This window comes from Eschrichtius robustus, chromosome 3 (assembly GCF_028021215.1).
Source record: "Eschrichtius robustus isolate mEscRob2 chromosome 3, mEscRob2.pri, whole genome shotgun sequence".
NCBI lineage: Eukaryota > Metazoa > Chordata > Mammalia > Artiodactyla > Eschrichtiidae > Eschrichtius > Eschrichtius robustus.
In genome coordinates this window covers 18,486,597-18,510,762 of record NC_090826.1, presented here as the reverse complement: position 1 = coordinate 18,510,762, position 24,166 = coordinate 18,486,597, and the positions used below count along the sequence as shown (strand labels likewise).

General features: G+C 52.4%; 2 protein-coding genes across 7 annotated transcripts in view; both read left to right on the top strand.

The window, feature by feature from the left end:
• The window catches only part of ASAP3 (ArfGAP with SH3 domain, ankyrin repeat and PH domain 3), a 47,138-nt gene extending 29,219 nt beyond the window's left edge, over window positions 1–17,919 (top strand). For 3 of the 4 annotated variants that reach the window (XM_068539139.1, XM_068539138.1, XM_068539136.1), the window contains 20 exons: window positions 5,834–5,945; window positions 6,179–6,264; window positions 6,712–6,787; window positions 6,972–7,058; window positions 7,236–7,345; window positions 8,235–8,304; window positions 8,612–8,699; window positions 10,012–10,060; window positions 10,175–10,365; window positions 10,444–10,577; window positions 10,866–10,960; window positions 11,144–11,321; window positions 12,259–12,344; window positions 12,504–12,619; window positions 13,236–13,303; window positions 13,398–13,505; window positions 13,657–13,852; window positions 14,718–14,943; window positions 15,520–15,610; window positions 16,554–17,919. In XM_068539139.1, the coding sequence (XP_068395240.1) occupies window positions 5,834–5,945; window positions 6,179–6,264; window positions 6,712–6,787; window positions 6,972–7,058; window positions 7,236–7,345; window positions 8,235–8,304; window positions 8,612–8,699; window positions 10,012–10,060; window positions 10,175–10,365; window positions 10,444–10,577; window positions 10,866–10,960; window positions 11,144–11,321; window positions 12,259–12,344; window positions 12,504–12,619; window positions 13,236–13,303; window positions 13,398–13,505; window positions 13,657–13,852; window positions 14,718–14,943; window positions 15,520–15,610; window positions 16,554–16,628 (2,242 nt within the window). In that variant the 3' untranslated portion in view covers window positions 16,629–17,919. The remainder of the gene's footprint in view (window positions 1–5,833; window positions 5,946–6,178; window positions 6,265–6,711; window positions 6,788–6,971; window positions 7,059–7,235; window positions 7,346–8,234; window positions 8,305–8,611; window positions 8,700–10,011; window positions 10,061–10,174; window positions 10,366–10,443; window positions 10,578–10,865; window positions 10,961–11,143; window positions 11,322–12,258; window positions 12,345–12,503; window positions 12,620–13,235; window positions 13,304–13,397; window positions 13,506–13,656; window positions 13,853–14,717; window positions 14,944–15,519; window positions 15,611–16,553) is intronic. The other variant, XM_068539137.1, reaches the window with a different exon arrangement.
• A 3,637-nt stretch (window positions 17,920–21,556) lies between these two features.
• The window catches only part of TCEA3 (transcription elongation factor A3), a 36,183-nt gene continuing 33,573 nt past the window's right edge, over window positions 21,557–24,166 (top strand). For 2 of the 3 annotated variants that reach the window (XM_068539141.1, XM_068539140.1), the window contains exon 1: window positions 21,557–21,704. In XM_068539141.1, coding sequence (XP_068395242.1) covers window positions 21,636–21,704 — 69 coding nt within the window. In that variant the 5' untranslated portion in view covers window positions 21,557–21,635. The remainder of the gene's footprint in view (window positions 21,705–24,166) is intronic. The other variant, XM_068539142.1, reaches the window with a different exon arrangement.

Below are 24,166 nucleotides of genomic sequence, written 5' to 3'. Positions count from 1 at the left end.
GTATCTATAAACATTTAGCTGGACATAAAGGACGAAAGGCCATACCCGGGCCTCTTGTGTGCAACACACAATACTCCAGATTTCTCACTAGCTACTGGGACATTAGGGAGACAGAAGGAGTCCCAGGTACCCAGTAACCAACTGCCCCTGAGCAGGGACTCCTCGGGTTCTGCCTGCCAAACTCTGTCCAGGTCCTGTCCCCAGCCCTCAGCCAGGACCCAGCTGGGCCCACTGTACCTCAGGGCACCGTTTGCTCTTCTTTGTAAAATTCTGGCTTCTCTTGCATTTTGCAAAAGCAATGTGTTCATTATGAATAACTTAGAAAATATGGAGAAGTAGAAGAGGAAACATTTTTAATTATCTCTAGGAGAAGATGAGGGTCATGTGGGGGAATAGTAGTACTACTAGTAGGTTCTAGTACTTCTCTGTTGTTAGAATTTTTTTACATAGTGTGTGTAGCACTGTAATTTCATCATTTTAAAAAAGTGGAGGGTGGGGGAGAGTTCCCTGGTGGTCCAGTGGTTAGGACGCGGTGCTTTCCCTGCCGTGGCCCAGGTTCAATCCCTGATCAGAGAACTAAGATCCCACAAGCGGCATGTTGAGGCCGGGGGTTGGGAGGGGGAAGCGGGGGGAGGGGAAACTACCAAAAACCAGGAAGAAGATCCTTCATTTCCAAGCCTAAAGTATTAACATCTTTCTAGTCATTTTTCTATATATAAAGAAATATTTTTACAAAACCGAGATCATAATAATCATACTGGAGTTTTTTTGCTTAAAAATACATTGTGACCATCTTTCTACATCATTACATATTTTTATACAACGTCACTTAAATGGGTGCACTGTGTGTCAACATATGCATAATCCACAATGTATTTAATCTGCCCCTGTTGTTGGGGAAGCATCCTTGGAACTAAATCCTTGCTCCCACCCATAATTATTTCTGTAAAATCCTTCCAAGAAGTAGATCCTGGAGCTTTATTGTTCCTCAGGCTCCCAGCACCATGGGGACCTCCCTGAGTCTGAAGGAGGCCGAAACTCCTCCTCCCCCCCAACGAGGATCTCCATCTACACTCCCGCTGTGGGTGTAGATCTTGTGGTGAAGGGTGTGGGAGCTGTGATGAGCGTGGCCATCTGTTCTCATCAGAGGCCCAGGGAGGGGTGTGGCCACGCAGGCAGGTGATCTTTCTCTTTATGATTTGATGTGTAATCACATGGTCTTCATCTTCCTGAGTGACCTTGACTAAGCCCTTAGCCTTTTAGCCTTTCAGGGCATCATGTACTAAATAGAAAGAATAAGCCCTACCTTGCTGACCTTCCCCAAGTAGCTCTGCTTTTACCAGATTGATATATTGATCTTGCCTATAAGGTTTCGTTTAAAGAAAAGACTGTGTGTAATGATGGGGAAAGGGGCTTGTCTGAGGTTACGCAGTGAGTTATCGATAGGGCCTGGGCTAGAACCCAGGACTTCTGAGTCTGGCCTTCTTCTTCCAGTGGTCTCCTGGCTCCTGCTTCTATAACATAGGTCGAGCTACATGTCCTGGCACAGGTGTCTGTGTACATTCGTTTTATGAGGGCTCCAGGTATAGCTAGATATTAGCGAGCCATGAGTTGCTGTGTAATTCCACCTCATTCTTACCAAACCAGTCTGGGCAGCAACTGCAAGGGCCCAAGGGCTCTGATAGCATCTGTTGAATACCACCGGGATCCTCACCCCTGGTTGTTTATATATGGGGCTCCCCTCTCCACCTGGGGCTGCTAAGAAAGGCATCCCAGGCCCTGTGCAGGGGACACAGTTATCTAGGCTGTTCCATTTTCAGGGATGTTTCCTCATCTGAAAAATGGGGCCAACGATACCTTGCAGGGTTGATGTGGAGATGAAATAAGTGCAGTGCATATACAGCACCTGGCACTGCAGTTCAACACGTACTTATTGGCCATCTTTCTGAGCCAGAACTGGGGCCAGAATAACACAGCAAGGGGTTCAGAGGCAGAAGCCCAGACCTCTGCTCCTAGCATTTCCCCAACCAGCCTGGGATCTTGGGCAATTACCTCCCTTCTCTGATCTCAGCTTCATCTTTTGGAAAATAGTCCCTGACCATGATCTATCAGAAAAGACACTGTGACTGTCACCAGCTGGGGGAACCAGGCAGGGAAGGGGGGATGGAACAAATCTGAGCCACAGTGTTCGTTACCAGTGCTGTCCCTAAGGCTCTAGCATCAGGCTGACTTGGGTTCAAATCCTCTAGTACTTAGCAGCTGTGTGCCTTGGACAAGTGACTTATCTGTAAAATGGAGTAATGACTCCTGCCTCATGAGATTATTGCTTTAGTGTGTGAAGGGCCTAGCAGAGCACTCAGCACAAAATTAGCACTTAAAAATAATTATTAATAATAGCAGCTAATACTTATACTTACTTAAGAGCTTCCTTTGTGCCAACTGCTGTGATAAGCTCTTTACATCTGTCATCAGTTATTCATCTTGGAAGGGAAAGGTGCTATTATCCCCAATTTATAGGTAAGTAGTGAGGGAAAAAATATCACCACAATCCCTGCCTTAGTGGATCCCACTGGTTTGTAAGCAAGAAGAGAGGTGGGTCCCAAAATAATGAAAATACAAAGTGACAGTGCTATAATGAAGGCATCAGCACAGAGGTGGCAGAACAGGCAGGCAGTTTTGGGGTGGAGGGAAGGGTGGTTGGAAGAGGCATCATAGGAGAGGTGGTTCAAGGTGTCAGGTTGGCAGGTGCATGATTCGTTTTGATTCCTTTCCTCCCCCATCTCCCTCCCCCCTGACCTCCTCACTCCACTGGTACCTGTTCCTCATCCCCTGAATAATGTTAGACTGTGGCTGTGGTCCCCTTCTCCAGTTATCTCTGTCTTCTTAGTAACTAGCCTTTCAGCACTTTTCACTCCTGCTGCAACTCCATTCAAAGAAAATAAAAATATTCCTAACATTTGAAATGTTTATGAAACATTGGTCATACTTTGAGGACAGGGAGGGAATGGGATTTGCTATTTTCTTTGTGGGGTTGTATGCGGTGGAATGAAAGCACTCCCAGCTGTTAGTTTGAGGTGTATCAGGTCATTTCAGGTGACTCTCAGACTTTGTAGGGAAATCTTTGTAAATTACCATAGCTGAGGCTGAGGGACAGAGCTATGGTAATTCACAAGGCCATGTATCATACTTCACAGCTTATCTTCATCCTGAGCTAAGTAGCTTCTGTCCTTTAACCTCCACTAGACCTTGCATAAAAAATATTAAATAAATAAATAGGAAGTATGCTACACTAAAAAAATTATCTAGGGAATTCCCTGACGGTGCAGTGGTTAGGACTCAGCGCTTTCACTGCCGGGGGCCAGGTTTGATCCCTGGTCGGGGAACTAAGATCCCACAAGCCACATGGTGCAGCCATAGGTAGATAGATAAATAAATGCATAAATAAATAAAAATAAATTATCTAAGGGAATCATCAAGTTATTACTATAATCATCAGTATCATTAGCATCATCATAATCCTGTCATTTATTGAGGGCTTACCATACACCAGGGACTGTACTAAATGTTTCCAATGCATTAGATCATCTGAGAACTAGGCAGTATTAGTCTCATATTTGAAATGGGGAAACTGAAGCTTAGAAAGATTTATAAGGTTAAGTAAGCAAGGGAGCTGCCATTCAAATCCAGAATCCACATTTCTAGCCAGTGTACTATACTGTGGCTTCCTTTTTGTCCATATACTCTGGAGCAGACTTCTTTCCACGCCAGTATATATAGATTTCCCCCATCCTTTTTAACAGCTGCATAGTATTCCTATATATGCACGTAGCATAATTTATTTAACTACTTCCTGTTGATAAATATTTAGCTTATTTTTTCATTTCTCCCTATTTATTTACTTATTTTTTGGGGAGGGCATGCCACGTATCATGCAGGATCTTAGTTCCCCCACCAGGGATCGAACCCACGCTCCCTGCAGTGGAAGCGCAGAGTCTGTTAAATCTGGAGCACCAGGGAAGTCCCTCTCACTTTTTGCAGATATGGTAACAATGTAGACGGGAGCTGCCCTTGCCCTCTCCCAGCTGCTCTGCCCCCTCAGTCTCCCGCCCTCCTTAGCAAGCTGCCAGGCTCATTGTTGCTCAGGCCTGGCCATCACTTCTCTCTCTGCTGCTCATCTTCAGATCCCAAAAAAGCATCTGCCCTGACCCCCAGGCCCGTTCACAGGGTCAGTCCTCACCTAACTCCACTCCCCTGCCACAGATTCCCTCTTGGGGTATCATAAAGCTTTAGGGAAATGAAGAGTAACCACTTCTGAGAAAATTAAAAACAAACAAAACCACACACACACACGCAAAAACCCCTGCAGAACTCTGCTCTAGAGCAGTGGGTTTCACCCAGGGGTGATTTTGCACCCCCAGGAGACATTTGTGGTTGTCACAACGGGGCAGATGCTACTGGCATCTAGTGGGCAGAGGCCAGGGGTGCTGCTAAACATCTTACAGTGCACAGGACGGCCCCCACAGCAAAGAACTGTCTAGTCAAAATGTCTGTAGTTCCAAGGTTGAGAAACTGCTCTCTGGGTCTCCAGGGACAGATTCTGCAAATAAACACCATTCCAGAGGTCTGACGTCAGTAAGGTCTAGAACTTTAGAACCAGAAGGGGCCTGAGAACTCAGTCTGGGCCATTGCTTCCTCAGTTTACAGATGGGAAAACTGAAGCTTAAACGGGCCTATAATATTATACTCTAGTGTCTTCTGTCTGCTAAGTCTTTTGCATACTTTATCTCATCTGGATGCAGATAGAGGTCCCCATTTTCCAGATGAGGAGACTGGGGCTTGGAGAGGGGAAGTAATGCAGATGTAAGGTTATCCCGCGTCTCTTTTCTTTGCTCAGGGCTGGCACCCACTGGGAGCAAAACTATACACAAGCTGTCTCCTTTACACGGGATTCACGGTCTCATGCGTCCAGCCCCAGATTTAGAAATACTCTCCTGGCTGGGAGTGGGTGGTCTGATGGGTGTGGGATTTCCAGGAAACCATTTATACACAGTTCCACCCATCCACAAACAGGAGAAACCACCAACTCTGAGATCCTTAGGGGAGAAAGCCCAGGTTACTCTTAGCTACAGGATGGGAAGCGCTTTCTGTCTTCACCTACAAAGAAAAGAATCAAGGTTTTTTAAGCTTTAAATGGGAAGCTCCATGGCTCAGAAGAATGAAGGCACCTTGTGGTCTTTTAACCCACATGGTCCTAAATCCCTTCCAGAAAAATCAGAACTGGTCACCCCCAATCCCACCTGGCCCTATCTGAGCCCATCCCCTCCCTGCCTAGAAATCATCAATTCCTTCCCATTGCTCTTGGGATAAAGACCAAGAACGTCAACATGGTCTGACTCAGGCCCTGCGTGGTCTGGCCTCTCTTTACCTCACCTGGAACCACCTCCCTCTCCACCTCTGCTGTGATCCCTGATCTCTCCTGCCTCCGGGCTGTCACGTGGTCTGATCCTCCCACCCAGCCCTAGCTTCCTCTGACTTCAGATCTGAGCTCCAGCATCACTTCCTGAGTAGCTGGATGAGGTCAGATCCCCCATTTTACTCTCCCATTGCTCTCTTCAAGGCTGTGATTTGATTCACAGGGCTGACACCCCCCTCACCAGCCTGTAGATTCCCTGAATCCACACTGTTGACTGTTGTACCCCAGCCCCACCACACAGCTGCACAGAGGAGGGTCCCCTCACACTCGTGTGCCCGTACAGACAGGAGCATGTAGGGATGGTGGGACATGCAAGGGGATAGTGAGAGTTGTTCAGGCCTCTCTTTCCTTGGGGCCTAGGGCCAGGCTGGAGAAGGAGAGGGACCGGGCCAGGGTGACAGGAGGGAGTGCCGGGGAGGTGGCGCAGGACACCCAGAGAGAGCGACGCGTCTTCCAGCTGCACATGTGTGAGGTAAGGGGTGCCCCAGGCCGAGGGAGGGGTGGGATGTGTCTTCCTGTCTGCATCCCTGAACCCCCCCGGGGGCCCAGTCACAGTCTCAGCCCAGGTCCTTGCCAGATGGCCCTTGAGATGTCACCAAGGTTCAGTCATGGCCAAAAGGATTAGCCTGGGATGGGGACAGCAGCCCCTTGTCCCCAGGATTCAGCTTTGCTCACATCACACACCTTTCCCTGCCCTCTCCCCAGTACCTGCTGAAAGCCGGGGAGAGCCAGATGAAGCAAGGTCCTGATTTCCTGCAGAGCCTCATCAAGTTCTTCCATGCCCAGCACAAGTAGGTTTCTCCCTGTGTCCCACCCCCATCCCCACGGTCCCTTGCCCCTTAACCCTTCAGGCAACCGAGAACAAGGCCATCCCCAGGGTCTGGCTGACCCTTGAGGCTTCCGTGTGTGTCTGTACCTCATTGGTAATGCTTTTTACAGCTGCTCTTTATTGAATGCTCACCACATATCAAGCACTACGTACCCTACACACACCCCTGTGAGCAGCTACTGATATTATCCCCATTTTATAGATGAGAAAACTTAGGCTCAGATTTACTAAGATCACACAGCTAGGAAGTGGGATCTGGACCGAGACACTCTGACTCCGGGGTGCCTGCTCGTGGCCGTCACACTATATTGCCCCCAGGTGCCCTGCGATCTTTAGAGCACCTTCTCCCACACTTCCCCTCTCATTTTCATCTCTCTCTCTGGTCCCTTGTTTGGCCTCACACCCTTAGCTTTTTCCAAGATGGCTGGAAGGCTGCTCAGAGCCTGTCCCCCTTCATTGAGAAGCTGGCGGCCTCAGTACACGCAGTAAGTTGGGCCTCACCCTTGAGCTTGTGGTCAAGTCCCCTGTCCTTCCGGGAGAATCTGTGACCGTGGAATTGCTGGCTCCTGTCCAGAGAGCAAGGCGGCTACTGCCCTGCTGCTCTGGGTCTGGGCTCTGTACCTGGCACATCCGCTGGCTGGTGATGGGGTCCTGCCCTTTGCCCCATAGCTGCATCAAGCCCAGGAGGAGGAGCTACAGAAGCTGACCCAGCTCCGGGACTCCCTCCGAGGGACGCTGCAGCTTGAGAGCAGAGAAGTCAGCCCCTGAATCATACCCAACCAAGTGCCCACTCCCAAGGCCCACCCTGGAGGGAGGGAGAGAAGGAAGACCCCATAGCGTCCCCTTGAGAAGTCTCCCTGAGTGAGACCCCTGCAGATTGGGGCTCTTCCCACCCACATGCCCTGAGGTCTCCTTTGCATGTCCGAGGAACAGGAGACTCTGAGCCGGAAGAACTCAGGAGGTGGCTACAGCATCCACCAGCACCAAGGCAACAAGCAGTTTGGGACAGAGAAGGTGGGCTTTCTGTACAAGAAAAGTGATGGGTAAGTGACTCAGAGAGCTCAAGTAACTTGCCCAAAGCCACCCAGCCAGTAAATGATAGGGTTGGGTGAGCTGCCTGAAGGAACTGTTCCTATCATTTGTGTAGACCCTGAGGGTTCCAGGACCCTCCACTCTGGCAGTGCAAAATCATCAGAATCCTGGGCTTGTGAATTTCTGCTAAAGTTGCTGGTTGTTCTTAACGTAAAGAAGAAGAATAGCGGCAGCGAACAATTTTTGAGCACTTATTATGCACTAGACAGTCTCCATGGCCTCACCCGTAATCTCTATAATATATCGAGTATGCCTGGAAATGAAACTGTTGACTGTGCCCTGCTCCCTGGTGTAAAAAAAAATCAGTCTGTGAAATGCAAAGGCCTTTATGGGAATCCGTTAATTTTTTTACTTACTAATCAGTTTTTATCAGAGAAGAATACCTTTGTTAAACCAATTAATATTTACCTCTTAGAGGAAAAGTGTCAAGTAGCTTTGATCATGGATTTGCTAATTTTATTTTTGAGGGCTCGATATTTATCTTGCTTTGTCTTTAACCATAATTCATCTGTTGTGGTCAAGAACCTGTTCCTCCTCTCAGACTAGGAGGTCCCTAAGGTTGGGAACTGTCTCCTCCATCAGACTGGAAGCTCTCAGAGGGCCAAGGTCACATGCCCCTTTAGAATAAAGATTCCTAGAGAGTGGGGCTGTCTGACTGGGAGCTTCCTAATGGCAGGGCTGTGTCCCCTCCAGCAGAAGGGAGCCCAGGGAGTGAGGGGCATAGGGGTCACGGGACGGAAGAGGTGAAGAAGTGAGTCCTGGTCCAGGACTCTGTTCACTGATACAGGGGAATTAGGTGTGAGCCTTGAGTGACTGTCTTTCTATCCCTCTGGGCCGTAGAATTCGAAGAGTCTGGCAGAAAAGGAAGTGTGGAGTCAAGTATGGCTGCCTGACCATCTCACACAGCACGGTGAGGCCTGGAGGGGTGCGGGGTCTAAGGACATGATAGGTCCTCTCCTCCTGGTGTTCAGAGCAGACAGATGTCAAACCCTCCCTCTAAGACTGGTTGCAAACCTGGATCCAGGGAACTGGAGACTCCCTGTGGGAGGAAGGAGGGGATCCAAAGCCTCACACTCCACATCCTTGAGGTGCTAGGAGAGGGGAGACATAAACTGGAACGCGACTATTGTGCCCATTTAACAGACTGGGAAACAAGCCTAAGAGTTTGGGAGGCCCAGAGGGTAACATGTACATCCTCCATCCCCAACTTCGCACAGATAAACCGGCCACCAGTGAAGCTGACCTTGCTGACATGCCAAGTGAGGCCAAACCCCGAGGAGAAAAAGTGCTTTGACCTGGTGACCCGTGAGTAGTCCCTGCCCCCTACCCAGCAACTGCCCAGGGCTTCTCTGAGAGACCTGTCAGCTCCTGGGAGGCTCCAAGTAGGGGCCTGTGTCCAATTCCACATGTGTTTATCAAATAGTTGCTACGGCAGGCATCAGACTCCTTAAGCTCTGGACACACTTTTTAGAGGCTTCACCCCATGTCACATTAAACATTAAAATGCACCCACACCCCACATTAAATATGACTTCTGTAAAACATATTTAAATGGATTTGGGTAATTTGGCTTTCAAAATTATTACTTTAAAATGTTCAGTTTTCATCTTTTGGGGTCTTGGTGACAGGCTTTTCATGAGCGCCAGCACAGGCTGAGAAAGACCTAGATCTGGTCTTCAGGGAGCTCTCTCTGGCAGGGGTGTGAGGTGGGGACCTGGAACTGCAAGGTGTTGGGGAATGTCCAGAAGAGAGGTGCAGATATAGCACCATCAGAGATTAGAGTGAGGGGGGAATTCCCTGTTGGGTCCCGTGTTTAGGACTCAGCGCTCTCACTGCCGAGGGCCTGGGTTCAATCCCTGGTCAGGGAACTAAGATCCCGCAAGCCATGCGGCGTGGCCAAAAATAAATAAACAAATAAATAAATAAAAATTTAAAAAGATATATTAGCGCGAGGGAAGGCCTGCCCTGCTGTGAGGAATCAGGAAAGCCTTCTCGGAGTTTAGCGTTGAAGGACACAGAACATAGAGTCTGGGGGAGGATGTTTCAGGAGATGAAAGGCATGGAAGTAGGAGAGTGGGTCTTCCAGTTTAGACAGGGTGCAGGGTTCCCATAGCAGTAGTGGGAGATGAAGCCTGGGACCGCCTCTTAAAGGTTTGGAGGTCATAGGAGGCCTTGGAGCAGGGAAGTGGTGTGATTTGAGCAGAACCTTTGGCCCAGCAATCTGGCAGCTGGTGCGGGCTGGGGGACGAGGGGGAGAGGTGGGGAACAGGAAGACCAGAAGGGAGACTGTGGGGCTGGGAGGGGAGGTGGCCGTAGGTTCAGAGGCTCCTCTGCCCGTGAGCTGAAGGGGGTCCTGTGCCCTGGGAAACCTCGCCTGACCCTGGAAGCTGGGCTTCACACAGAGGGCCTTCTTGGGGTCCTACTTTGGAGGTTTCTTCTGAGAAACTGCCCCCTCTGCTGGCCACTGTCATCACCCGCCCACTGTAGCTTAGCAGAGCCTGGCCCCAAGGAACAAAACCTCCGTCTGGAGCCGGCGGTGGGGATGAGGGCTTCCCAGGCCCAGGGCAGCAAGGACAGCAGGATCTCTGTGAGCCAGACAACGCCCCTCTTCCCACAGACAACAGGACATACCACTTCCAGGCGGAGGACGAACATGAGTGTGAGGCGTGAGTGCCCCCCACGGCTAGCCCGGGGGTGGGGGTTAGGGGAGCAGCCTCCGGCCCGATACAGGACCGCACCACCGCGGGCGTCATCCCCACGCCACGCCGCACTCTCCGCAGGTGGGTGTCAGTGCTGCAGAACAGCAAGGACGAAGCCTTGAGTAGTGCCTTTCTGGGGGAGCCCAGCGGCGGCCCGGGGCCCTGGGGGGGCGCCGGGCTGGACGGGGAGCCCCAGGACCTCACCAAGCTGCTCATCGCCGAGGTCAAGAGCAGGCCCGGGAATGGCCAGTGCTGCGACTGCGGGGCTGCAGGTGGGGCCGGGCGAGGAGGGAGGTGGAAACGGAGGGGAGGGGCCTGCGCCTCCAGGCACGAGCTGCGTTACTTTGCAGACCCCACTTGGCTCAGCACCAACCTGGGCGTGCTCACCTGCATCCAGTGTTCCGGAGTCCACCGCGAGCTGGGCGTGCGCTTCTCACGCATGCAGTCCCTCACCTTGGACCTACTGGGCCCCTCCGAGCTATTGGTGAGGGCGGGGCGGGGCCGGAGGGCGATTCGGGGCGTGGTCTGATGAGAGGCGGGGCTTGGGCCCGAAGGGCTCAGCTGGAGCCTGTGTGGTCGGATGGGGCGGGGCCAAGGTGAGGCAGGGCCAAGTTGGGGCAGGACCCAGACGAGCCAAAAAGAGGATGGGCGGGGCGGAGCCGAGCCTGGACGAGGAGGGAGGCTGAGGGGCGGGACCTCTGGAAGCTCAGTCCTCCAGGGGGCGCTGTCCTAACCACCGCGTCTTACCCCCACTACTTTCCTGCGAACCCAGTTGGCCTTGAACATCGGAAACACTCGCTTCAATGAGGTCATGGAGGCCCAGCTGCCCTCGCACGGCGGCCCTAAACCCTCAACTGAGAGTGACATGTAAGGCGATTCTCAGCTGGGGGCGGATTCTGGCCGGGGGATTCTGCTTCCCTGGCTCCCAGAGAGAAGTCTGGGGAGAGGGGAGCCTCAGATCTGGAAGAGTCCAGGACATGTGGGGTGGTTTCAAGGGTCAGCTGAGTAGAAACGGTCCTTGCTCTGACATCCCGCGGTTATTTTTGGCAGGAGCACCCGCAGGGACTATATCGTGGCCAAGTATGTGGAACACAGGTTTGCCCGGCGATCCACCCCCGAGCCTCAGAGACTCTGGATGGCCATTTGCAACCGGGACCTCCTGTCTGTACTGGAAGCCTTCGCTAATGGGCAGGACTTTGGACAGCCACTGCCGGGGCCTGAGGGGCAGGTGAGAACCCTCTCCAAGGGCCACTTATAACCCAGCCACACTTAGCACACCCCAGTCCTCCTCCAGGGCTGGCTGTTACTCCCCCCTGCCCCACCTCTGACATCTGCTCAAACCCCACCCATCAGAGGGGTAAATGGGAGAGAGCACAACTTAAGTCAGGCAATTCTGAGCCAAAATCCTGGCTCTGTCTTTTCCTAGCTGTGTGATCCTGAGCAAGTTACTGAACTCTGAGTCTCATTTTCTCATCTGTAAAACGGGTTAATGATAGCACCCATGGGGTTGAAGTGAGAATTAAGTCCCGTATGAAAGGGCCTGGTGCATAATATATGTGCGATAAATGTTAGAATATTTTTTTCCCTTGAATAGCCTTAGAAATGGGGAGGGGTGGGTCAGATCAGAGCAAGGAAGGCCATTGCATTGGTGATTCTAGTAACAAACATCACGTGAGCCAAGGGGGAAAGGATATCAGAGACATTTGAAGGAATAAATTGACACTGACTGGACATCAAAAATTGGATGCCATGTCTTTGAGCTGTCTGCCTGATATCTTGTGGGCTCTCCAGTGGGCAGGGTGGGTGTAGCACTTAGACGGGGTAAGAATTTGGAACAGCCTACCCGTGAGTGTTAACTGAAAGCTTGAGGTTATTCGACGTCTCTGGGGGCAGTGAGAGAGGAGCAGAGAGAAGAGTCCAAGGCCAAGAACCAAGTTTGAGAAACACCTTCCACTGGGGAGGAGGAGGTAGAACCACTGAAGGAAGTAGTGAAGGGATGGCCTTTCATCCTCCTCCCAAACATGAGGTTTCCCCATTCAGTTTCCTCTCTCAGGGGTTCTGGAAGCTTCATATCTGGAGGTGTCAGGGGGCAGCAAGAGTTTAAGAGGGTAATATTGGGGGGCAGGTGAACTGGGGTAAACTCAGAGGTGTGGACATGTATTCAGGCACCTGGAGAGCTCGCCCTGCACTTGGCTGTCAGAGTCACCAACCAGGCCTCCCTGCCCCTGGTGGATTTCATCATCCAAAACGGGTGAGAACCTCCCTGCCCACCTCCTCACGCTCCCCTTGCCTTCCTCTTCTCCCCCTCTCCTCCCTCCTTTCCCCTCTCTCTTTTCCCCCTGACTTTGACCCCTTCACCTGTCTGTTCCCTTCCTTCCTCCCTGGCCCACCCCCCCACATCCCGCCACAGTGGTCACCTGGATGCCAAGGCTGCTGACGGGAACAGCGCCCTGCACTGCGCTGCTCTCTACAACCAACCCGACTGCCTCAAGCTGCTGCTGAAAGGGAGAGCCTCAGTTGGCACAGGTGGGGCTCCGACAACTCCTCCATCAGACTCCCATTCCTGACTACCCCTCGTGGGGGACTTCCTGCCTTATTTCCAGACAGAGAACACTGGTAACAAGCATGGACTTTGCGCACAGACTTGGGTTCTAATCCTGGCTTGCTTCTGACCACCTTTGTGACTTTGGGGTTTGTCCATTCATCTCTTGAACCTCAGCTTCTTCATCTGTAAAATGGGAATAATACCACTGACCTAGCAGACCTGCTGAAAGGATAAAATAAAACAACTTTTCTTAAAGTACCTAGACAAATAAACATTAACTGAATCTGAATAATAGTGCTTGTAATAGCTATGATTTACTGTTTAATGTGTACCTGGTAATGTGCCAAGTGCTCTGTGTATATTAACTCATTTAATCCTCATAACAACCTCGTCAGTAGTTACAAGTGTCATACTCATTTTATAGATGAGAAAATTAAGGCCCAGAGAGGTTAAGTCACTTGTCCAAAGTCACACAGCCAGGAAGTAGCAGAGCCAGGATTCAAACCCAGACAATCTTGATTCCAAAGACTCATCCTAACCTCTAAGTTATAATGCCTCTTTGACCCTGACCATGACCCCTGACTTTGTCCCTCACAGTGAACGAGGCAGGAGAGACAGCTCTGGACATAGCCAGGAAGAAGCAGCACAAAGAGTGTGAGGAGCTGGTGAGGTCTAGGGAAGGAGAGGGAGCCCCTGACCCTTTCTGTCTCTCCACTGAGCCCCTGACCTTCTGAACTGCCAAGGCTTTGTTTTTGGCAGCTGGAGCAGGCCCATGCTGGGACCCTCGCCTTCCCCCTGCACCTGGACTACCCCTGGGGGATTTCCACAGAGCCTGGCTCTGACAGTGAGGAGGATGAGGAAGAGAAGGTGCGTCCCAGCCCTCGTCTCTCAGGCCTCCAGACAGCCGAAGGGAAGACCTGATGGTCTTCCAGGTCCAAATGGGACCTGATGTGGGGAGGGGTGGGGCTGAGCTGGAGGAACCAAGGGCGTCCTCCCTCCCACACTTTTGCCCCGGCAGCGCTGCCCGCTGAAGCCCCCAGCCCAGGTCCGCTGGGCCAGTGGGAGGCTGGACATCAGCAACAAGACCTACGAGACCATCGCCAGCCTGGGACCAGCTGCCCCTAAGATCCAGAGTGAGGATTGCCCCCCACCTTTGCCGGTCAAAAACCCTTCTCGGACCATGGCCCAAGGGCGTGCGGGACATGCCAGTGGAGGTATGGTTGGCTGCCCAGAAAGATGCTCTCATGCCATTCATTGAGGGCCTGCTATGTGCTGGAGCACTGAGCTCAGAGCGCTGTGTTAGTCCATACCATCCTTACTGTCGCCGTCAGGTAGGGGTTATCGTCTCCGCCTTACAGGTAAAGGAAGAGAGATGTTCAGTAACATGCCCAAGATCCCATAGCTAAGTCCCTGATGTGGGCTTCCAACCCAGGTCTGTCTTATTCCAAATTCCTCAATGCTTCACTGAAATAAAAAGAGAGAGAAGCATTTTTTAAGCATCCACTGTGTCTTGAGTCCCTTGGGGGCTACTGAGACACAGTCTAGTGGGAGAGAGAAAAACTGGAATGTAATTCATTATAATATAAGGCACAGTGTGACATAGAAGATAAATCCCAAAAGGACAGAAGCAAGTTTTGTTGACTACTATTTCTCCAGCACCTAGCACAGTGCCTGGCTGCTGTCAAGAACTATTTGTTGCATGAATGAACAGGCTTGTTCTGGGAACTCGGGAGAGGGAGGGAGCCTATCCTGCTGGGATTGGTAGGTGGGTTAGGAAGGCTTCCTGGTGGGGGCAGCATCAGAGCTGAGCCTGAGGGACAAGCAGGAGAGTCCAGATTGAGGAGAGGGTGTGAGCAGAAGTGAAACAGTGCTAGTCAGTGTGGCCCTGGCCATCAGGAATGAACATCATGAACCATGAGACTGAAGCATGATGGGGAAGAGTTGAAGGAGAGTGCTGGAGAGATAGATGAGAGGTGGGGAATTGGGAGAGAACCATGATAGATCCCAGAGGCCAAAAGCTGCTTTGAAATTGAGCACAGGGTAAGTGATAAAGCCTGTCTTTATCACTTCTGATTTCAGATCGTTCCGAACTTCCCAGCCTGAGCTCGGAGTCTGCTGGGGTCCCTGAGAACCTGAGCAGTCCAGCCTCCTCCTCCTCCAGCCTCACAAGCCCCGTGGAACCTGGGGGTCCCAACCAAACCCTACCCAGCTCTGAAGAGGCCCTCTGGGAGCCCCCGGGCCCCTCCCGACCCAGCCTGACATCTGGAACCACCCCTTCAGAGATGTATCCCCCTGTCAGGTTCAGGTTGGTGAAAGCCCAGCTGTGCAGTCTCAGCAAGTCTCCTGACCTCTCTGTGCATCCATTTACTTCGCCACCTCTAAACGGTGCCTGCCTGAAGCCTGGGATACCTTCCAGTGCTGAGGCCCATGAACAATGCAGAAATGCTAGACCTTAAGTGGAGGGTGATTGGATCCCTTCCCCCTTCACACACCTGCTCCTGCATCTGGCCTGGAGAGCTGGGGAGGAGTCTGGGGCTCAGGCTGCTGAAGCTGGAAGAGCGAAGGCCTAGTGCCAACTGTGGCTTGTTCTACAGGTTCACAGTGGGGTTTTCACTCTGTCCCCACCTCCAACCCAGGATCCAGTCCTCTCTTCCTTGCAAACCCTTTCAGTTTGGAGTTTGGGGAGTAGATATGGTGAAATTTTCAGTGTGGAGGTCAGTTCTGGGCCTCTGGGGCCTGTGATGCACCCAGCCTGGGGGCCTCGTGGACTCTCTGCCCACCCAGTCCAAGCCCCCAGCCTTGCTCTATCCCTGAGCCCTTCCCCCTACTCTATGGGGCTCTCTGGGTGCAGGGGTCACCTTGGCCTTTCCCTGTCTTCCAGCTCTGAGAGCACTCGCTCCTATCGGCGGGGGGGCCGGAGCCCGGAGGACTGTCCTTCAGCCCGGCAGCCTCTACCCAGAAGGAACATGCCGGTAAGACTCCGGGACTGTGGTTTGAAGGGCGGTGATAGGGTACGTGGGAGGCAGAGCTGGTCAAGAGTAAGTGTATTAGGGCGGCAGACCTCTCTCCAGGACTGGGGGCAGCCATCGTTTGACCAGTCCCTGTCCTGGTGTTCCTCCTTCCCCAGCCCAGGATGGGTGCAGCTGGGGAGAGCCCAGGCCTTGAGAGGCGTCAGAGGTGACAAGGCCCAAGCTCTGACTGTTCCCCAAGGGAGGGTGAGCAAAGCTGTGTCAGCCAGGCTGGTCGCTCAGAGAAGGAAGCACTCCCTGCAGACGAGGAAGGATTAGGGTGGCCGTGTTCCAGCCTTTGGTTTGCATAACTCTCCCCTTGTACAGGAGTCTCCTGGAATCCACTGAAACTTCCAGGCATAGAGGGATGTGACAGGGACAAGGCAAGAGCTGTCATCCTTAATCCAGCTTCTCCCTGCTGAATCACAGAGTCTCGCACAATCATACATATTTAGATGAGGAGCCTGGGAGTGGGCATAGGACAGAGGCAGTTGTGCCGAGAAGGAAGAAGCCATCTCTGTTCCTGGTTCCCCTGGGGATTTGTCGGGGTTGGCATTGGTTGTCTGTGTTGAAAGTAGGGGATGGAAGGAGCTGGGTCTCTCTAGGGAATCATCATCCTCAGTCTATCAGAGTCAGGCACCAGACACAAATGTGTGTCTACAACCAGGTGTCCATCACCCAGCATTTAGTTGATGCCTGTTGTTGAGACATGTGTGATAATAAGAGCCTGGGCTTTGAAGCGTGGAGGTCTTGGAAAAGTGGCTTCACTTCTTCAAGCTTCAGCTTCATCTGTAAAATAGGGATAATTTCATGTTCCCACAATAGGACCTTTTGAAACTGAGTGAGATAAACAGCTGGTATATAACAGGTGCATAAGAAATGTCAATTTTCATCCTTCTCTCCCCAGGTTGGCTTCACTGAAGGAGACGGTTCAAGGACTGGGGTTCTCCCAGCAAGTTCTGTGCAGCTTTTGCAAGACTAGCTCCTTACTAGCCCTTGCATGCCTGAACCACCCCCATGCTGGACCCCAGATTCAGAGCTAGGACTTGAGCCCACAAGACTGGGGAGCTGAGGTGTTTATGCCCTGGGGTCTTGCTGTCTCTGTCCCTTGTGCCTCTGTGGCTGGCCTTCCTCCCTGACATGGGCCCATGCTCCTGCCAAGGGCACTGGGCCCCTCCATGTTAGGGCTGATGGCTGTTTGTCTCCATCTCATACCTGCCAGGGACCAGGGAGCCCTATGGCTGGACCCGAGTGCTCCTGACCCAGCTCCAACTGCAGAACCTTCAATCCCTCATCAGACCAGGACTGTGTTTCTTCCATCAGTCTGGGGGGCTCTAACCTGCCTTCATCATTCTGCAGGCCAGGGATTCTGCCAGACTAGGGACTGTCTTCTCAGCCATTCATTAGCCTAGTATTCTTTGACTGAGTTCTGGCTTTTTGTCCATTCCTGTGCTAGGCACTGCAGATGTCACAGGAATAAGACAAAGGTCCTGCAGATGCGGTCCCTTTCCGGGCAGCTGGTCTCACGAGTTAGGCTTGGAAATGGGCAGGGCTAGATTCCAGAGGATGGTTCTGGGCTTAGGGGCAGACTGACAATCAGCTGGCTTACACCTGAATAACATTGCAGTTGTCTACAGCCTGTATCCATTCTGGTTGCTCAGTGCCCATGCTATACTGGCTGTTAAATAAATATTCTGAATATCACTCCTTTTGAGGGACAGCACAGCCTTGCTGAGGACCTCTGTTGTAACAGATTCCCAGCCAGGAAGTAGAGGAGGGTTCACCCCCATTCGCTTACTCTCCTTGATTTAGCAAGAATGAAAGGAATGGTCTGGGATGATTATCCTCACTTCTCTCCTCTTTCTGTCAGTCAACTCAGGAACCTTCCAGTCTCGGGGGAGGAAAGGGCCAAGAAAGGAGAAAGGAGAGTGATAGAAATGGAGGGTGGAGACTTAAAGGTTCTACTTCCCAGCGCCAGAAATTCCACCGTCGCTTTCAGGCCCGTATTGGAAAACAGATACACCTAAGCCATCATCAGTCTCTAACAGGTCAGCTTTATAGGCGCTGGGCACTGGGACCTGGCAGGGATGGACCAGGACAAACAGGGGAGGCCAGAGGATGCCAATGGCCAATGCAGCAGCCTGGTCTGGGAGGCTGTGCTGTTTACCCTGGAGACCTGACAGGTCTGTGATCCCACAGGAGCGAGGTTGTCTTCAGAGCCCCCAGTGTCTTGTTATTTCACTCATCTCTAATAAAAGATTTTTCAGAGTAAATTTCAGTGGCTTCATTTATGTTCTCTGAAGAGCCATCGGGAAGGGGAGGGATTCTTAGGGCTTAGAATTCCTTCTGTAGACCTGCTAAGAGGGACAGCCTGGTGTAGAGCAGTGGTTTGCAACCAGGGGTGATTTTCCCCCAGGGAACATTTGACAAGGAAGAGACATTTTTTACTGTTCCCAACTGGAGGGTGCTGCTGGCATCTAGTGGCTAGAGTTCAGGGATGCTGCTAAACATTCTTCAGTACACAGGCCAGCCCCCGCGAACAATGGATTATCCAGTCCAAAATGGTAATAGTGCCGAGGTTGAGAAACCCTGGTGTGAGGAAAGAGCACTGGACTAGGAGTCTGGAGACCTGCAGTTTAACTCTGCCACAGTCCCTGCTTATTTGTGAGGTGATCCCAGGAAGCACAATGGGTAGTAGGGATGTGAAAAAAAAAGGAACGTGCCTTCAAGTTATCCCATCAGGAGTGAAGAAATTGGTGTATTTACTACCAACTCTGGTCTCTCGCTGGTTCAAGCGTCCTTTCTGGGGGTGTCAATTCCTAATTCTCTACTTCCAGGCTGCCCTGAAGCCCTCAGAGAGATGCAGGAAGCTGTCAGAGGTGTGTCCAGGAATTGCCTGCTGGTGACCTCCAAGGTGGATGGGTAGGCAGAGGGGATGTAGAGGGTACTGACGTGTCTGATACGGTTGAGCAGTGCAATCCTGGGCCTCACTGGGCCTCAGTCTTCCAATCTATACAAAGAAAGGTTTGGACTTGATGTTTTCTTAGGGTCCTTCAAGCCCTGAAGTCTTGGCTTCTTTTGATGTCACTCAACTCACAGTGGGAGTTGGGTGGAAGTTTGAGGAAACTCAAATCTGCTTTTTCTAAAAGGCAATCCTAAGTAATTGCAGACAGCTGTCTCTTCAACCCAGAGGGGCTTGCTTGGGGGTTGGCCAAGAAGTTTTAGTCTAACCTCCTAAAAGTGGCCTACAGCGCTTTTCATGGTCAGGCCCCACCCACCTCCCCTCCGAACACCCCTCTCACCGCTGTGCTGTAGCCACACCAGTTTTTCCTTCAACCCCGACACGTGAAGCACCCTCCCTTCCCCAAGCTTTGCACATTCGGAACTCCAGGAGGACTGATTTGTACCTCTCAGGATGCTCAGGGCTAAAAGTTCTGGCACCTAGTAGGTGCTCAATAAATATATGTATAAATGTTTCTTCTCTTACTTTAACACTCTCCTCCTCCTTCCCCCAGCTCCCACTCAGCACTTCCACCCAAAGTTAAACTTCATTTCTTCAGAGAACATGACACCCCAAATGGTGCAAGTCCCCTCAGATGTCTGCAAGTTATCCTCTACTTCTTCCTGACCCTCACCCCAGTTGTGATAACACAGAATTGATGGTGTCCGTATTTGTTTAAGGTTTTTCTTACCCATAGACTGAGTCTCAAGCTTGCTGGGACTGGGTCTGTCTTATTCATTGCTTGGACATTCAATGCGTATCTGTTGAATGAATGAGAAACCCACCCCTTCCTACCTTGGTCCCACCACAGTTAGAAGATTTAACCAAAATTTTAGAAATGGAGACCTGATTGAAACAAAAGGTGCTTATTTGGGGTTTGTTAGCACTGCACTGCAGCACTGCACTCCTGGAGACACAGATTCAAGAAGCGCTTCAGGGCTTCCCTGGTGGCGCAGAGGTTAAGAATCCACGCTCTGCAACAGGAGAAGCCACTGCAAGGAAGAGTAGCCTCTGCTCGCCAGAACTAGAGAAAGCCCGCCCACAGCAACAAAGACCCAAGGGAGCCCAAAATAAATAAATTAAATAAATAAATAAATAAATGTGTGTGTGTGTATGTATATATATATATCTATAAAGAAGCGCTTCAATTGTGTTCTGCAGGACTACAAAATGGGGAGGCTTATAAAGGCAGAAACCGCAAGGTTACAGTTAGTTACAGGAGTTGTTTATCAAGAATTACAATTGGAGGGCTTCCCTGGTGGCGCAGTGGTTGAGAATCTGCCTGCTAATGCAGGGGACACAGGTTCGAGCCCTGGTCTGGGAGGATCCCACATGCCGCGGAGCAACTGGGCCTGTGAGCCACAACTACTGAGCCTGCGCGTCTGGAGCCTGTGCTCCGCAACAAGAGAGGCCACGATAGTGAGAGGCCCGCGCACCGCGATGAAGAGTGGCCCCCGCTCGCTGCAACTAGAGAAAGCCCTCGAACAGAAAAGAAGACCCAATACAGCCAAAAATAAGATAAATAAAAATAAATTAAAAACTAATTCCTTAAAAAAAAAAAAAAAAAAAGAATTACAATTGGAGCTGGCCAGAAGTAAAGGTGCTTATTAAATAAGGATTGGTTGGGGTCCAAAATGGTTGCATAATTACAAGGGGAGACCTTGAGACCATAAGGTTTGCAGCTGGCAAGTGTGGTTCTGAGTACTCTGGTGATGTCCGTGGACCTGGTACAGCTCAAAGAAAGTTCAGGCTTTCAGTGATGCAGAGATGTGTCTGAAACCAGATCCTCAGCTGCTGCTGGACTGCATTTTTGTTTGCCTGAACTGTGATCACTCTATTTGAATTTCAATTTGTCATCAGAAGCCAGGTGAGTCCACCCTGTGATGGAGGACGAGGTTCTCCAAGGTTCTCTCAGGAAAGTCTGGAGATTTCACTGAACGCTCCAAGCCACAACTTCCCATCCCCACACACTGCGGACCACTTTTCATGCCTCCCTTCCAGGCCCATAAGCACCCCCACACACACTCCACACACACATAGGTCATTTTCTATCAGTTAAACTCACGTTGAGGAAGGGATCTGGGTCTGCTGGGGACACTTGGAAGGTCCTTCCACAGGAACACAGATGTGTGTGCACAGCTGTGGAGGCATGATTCTGTTTCCTCCCTTCCAGATCTAATCTCATTGGGGAGGCAGTGTCCTGACCCTGACTAAATAAAGGGCACATGCACCTGGACACGGATTTCTCAAAGTCTGGTGCACTTAAGAATTTCCCAAGCCCTCACTACTCAAAGTGTAGTTGTGGGGCCAGCAGCACTAGGGGAGCTTGTTAGAAATGCAAAACCTCACTGTAACAAACAAAATTGAGGGCAACAGTGGGCCTGGATACACGCGTGTGCACGAATAGTGAGCACAGGGTAGGACAGAATTGGATTTAATGATCATGCAAAATAATGTGATTCAAGCGTACCAAACTGCCTCCACCTGGGCATAGGCATTGAACTAGGTCCGCCGGCTTTGAGCTGCAACGGTGCAGAGACACGGGAGCCCAGAACTCTTCTGGAAGCTCCCGGGGCACCCTCGGGACAACAACAGCCTCTTGTGGCCAGGGACGACGGCCTCCCCATTCACCAGAGAGCCCTCCTTCCCAAATCTCCCTTCAGCTCCCGGCGCCCCAGGACCGGCCCGAGGTGAAGGGCCCGCTCTCGCAGCCTCGTCCCTCTCTCGGGTGGCCCGACTGGCGGGCGCGGGCAATCTTTGCCCCGGCGAGTCCTTGAAGTCTATATTTAGTGCACGCCACCCCTCCCCCACTGTCGGGAGGCAGGCGGCCGAGGGGGTGTGGGGGGAGAGCCCCGCCCCCGCCGGGCGTGTGTGTCGGGTGCGTCTGGGGCCCGCGCGGCTTGCGCGCCCTCAGCCTTTGCGCCTCCGGCCCCCGGAACCCGGCTGCCGCCCCTGCGCCCCTCGTCCCGCCGGGCGTCGCGGGCCAACATGGGCCAGGAAGAGGAGCTGCTGAGGATCGCCAAGAAGCTGGAGAAGATGGTGGCCAGGAAGAACACGGTGAGGCTGCAGAGTTCGGGCCACAGCCCCAGCCCCCGGGAGGCGCGGCGCGTGCGAGCCCGGGAGTCCCGGGGGCGCGTGCTGGCTGGGCGCCCGGGAGGCGCGTGCGGGACTAGGGGACCGGAGGGAGGCACGGCCGGGGCAGGGCTCGGCGCCCCTTGGCGACTGCTGATACCTCGGGGTGGGCGTGTGCATGGCCCGGGGCTCCGGGGTGGACCGTGCCGGCCCCGAAGACTGGGCTTGTGCACGTACGCCTGGACCTGCAGGGTTGGGGCCCCTGGCTAGCTTGTGCAGGGCCCGGGAAAGAGAGTGAAGAGACCGGCAGCTGGAAAAGGACTCTCGAAGCCCCGGGACTCGGCGTGTGCAAAGCCCGGGGAGCGGCGGCGACTGCGGGACGGGGGAGCCGGAGACGGGGGAAAACAAAATCCTGGGTGACCCGAGAAGGGGAAAAGAAACTTGAACTGATGAGGGGTGCTGAGCCGCGTCTACCCCACACGCCGGGAGTGGATCTGGCAGAGAAAAGCGAAGGGCCTCGGATCCCGCAACCCCACAGCTTGAGGCTCCAGGAGCTGCTCTGTTTGCAACTCTCCCTTTCCTTGGCCGCGGGTTGGGGCCCAGGCGGGCGGGGGCCGAACAGGTGTCGGGCAGCCGCTGCGCCCATGGGGCCCGCGGGGCGGGGGAAGGGGGACCGGCTGCAGGCCCGGGCTGAGGGGCGGGGGAGGCTGGGGGGAGAGAAGGGCCCGGAGGTTGCGGGGAATCAGGAATGGAGGCCTTACCTGCGGATCCCTGAGCGCTCAGTGCCAGGAGCCCTTACTGCGGGCCGACTTGAAGTTAATGTTTGATCCTCCCTGTGATCTTTGCTCAAGTTGGCTGCCACCCTGTTGCCTAGACAAGCAAACTTGGCCTTGGGACGGAGAGGGCTGGAGCTCACCAGGAGAGGGAAGAGAGAGGAGGGTAGTCCAGCAGGCAGGTCCCTCACTTTGCCCTGTCCCAGAGCCCTCCTCCTCCCACCATCTGTAGGCATGTGCTGGAGCAGGACCTGCGTTTCCAGCACATTCTGTAATCCTAGGAGCTTGAGAGAGGGATGGACCCTAAGGGTGGTTTTAGAGCAGGGAAGAGGGAGGGGTCGCTGGATCCATGGAGTGTCAGGGAGCTCTCCAGTAGACATGGGCAGTAATGAGTTGGTGTCCATATAAAGACCAGAGCCTCAGTTTCTTCATCTGTAAGAAGATGAGATTACCTACCTCCTGGGAAGGAATGTCACTGGATTTTTGTCTCTGCTGGTGGTGGTGAGGGTGGAAGAGATGTGAAACCCTTGGGAAGACCTGGACTGGTGCTCGGGAAGGCTTAGAGAGTGACTCCTGCTTTTGCACAGCCAGAGGAAACACAGAAACCTGCAGTGTTGGGAGCCCCCATTCCAGGATGCTCCAAAGTCAGTGAAACTGAGCCTCAAGTCATCAGGCTCAACTGGGGGCGGCAGAGCCCAGCCCGGGGCTCCTGAACCAAATTCCAACTCAAGTAGACAGGTTATCCCAGCCCTGCCCCTTGCTGACCCCAGGTTTGGGCCAGGAGATTCTGGGCCTCTGGGTGAGGGGTGCGGGGGCAGCTTAGGGGACCTGAGAAAGGCAGCTTGCCTGAGAAGGAAGGGACCTGCCCTGGCCTCCCCTCACTCCTTTTATGGACCTAGACCCACCACTCTACTTTCCCTCTCTGGCCTCGATTTCCTCTTCTGTGAAATGGGAAGAGGAAATGGTGTCCCTTGGCGAGGATTCCTGTGGAAGTACCCAGAGCTTTCTCCAGGAAAGATGCAAGTCTGGCCTCAGGGTCCCTGTAGCACAGAGCCAGCCTGCAGCCACGTCTGCGCCTGGGTTCTTGGCAGCATCTGGGTGGGCACAGAGCTCTGGGCATGTGACCTAGTAAGGTGGGGCCTGCTCTGGGAGCGAAAGTGGGCCCGCCCAGTGGTGGTTAGGGAGAGGAGGACACACTTCCTGTAATAAGACGGATCTTCCACGTTGCAGCTCAGGCCCGGGGTTTACTGCCAATTACTGAAGTCCCAGCAACTTAGGGCTTTTGTCAGATGCTGGGAGCACGCAGCAACTGTAACAGCTTCAGACTTACAGCCAAACAGCCTCATGATCACACACAACAAACATAACTACGTACATGCAGCCACACACAATATAGCTAAACAAGCAACTATGAACATAACTACATAAAAGATGTGGTTACTGACCATGACATGACTGACACACTGACCATTATATTTGCAGAAGGATACACAAAGACAACTACACACATGCCTACACGTGTGCATGCACACAATAAGCTACACCCCAACATGCAAATCTACAAACTTAGCAGACAGCCACACTTACACATTCAGACATGTTATGACACGACCATCATCCCTCAAAGACAAATAAACACATTATGCTTCGAGCAGCGTACACACAGCAGCTCCG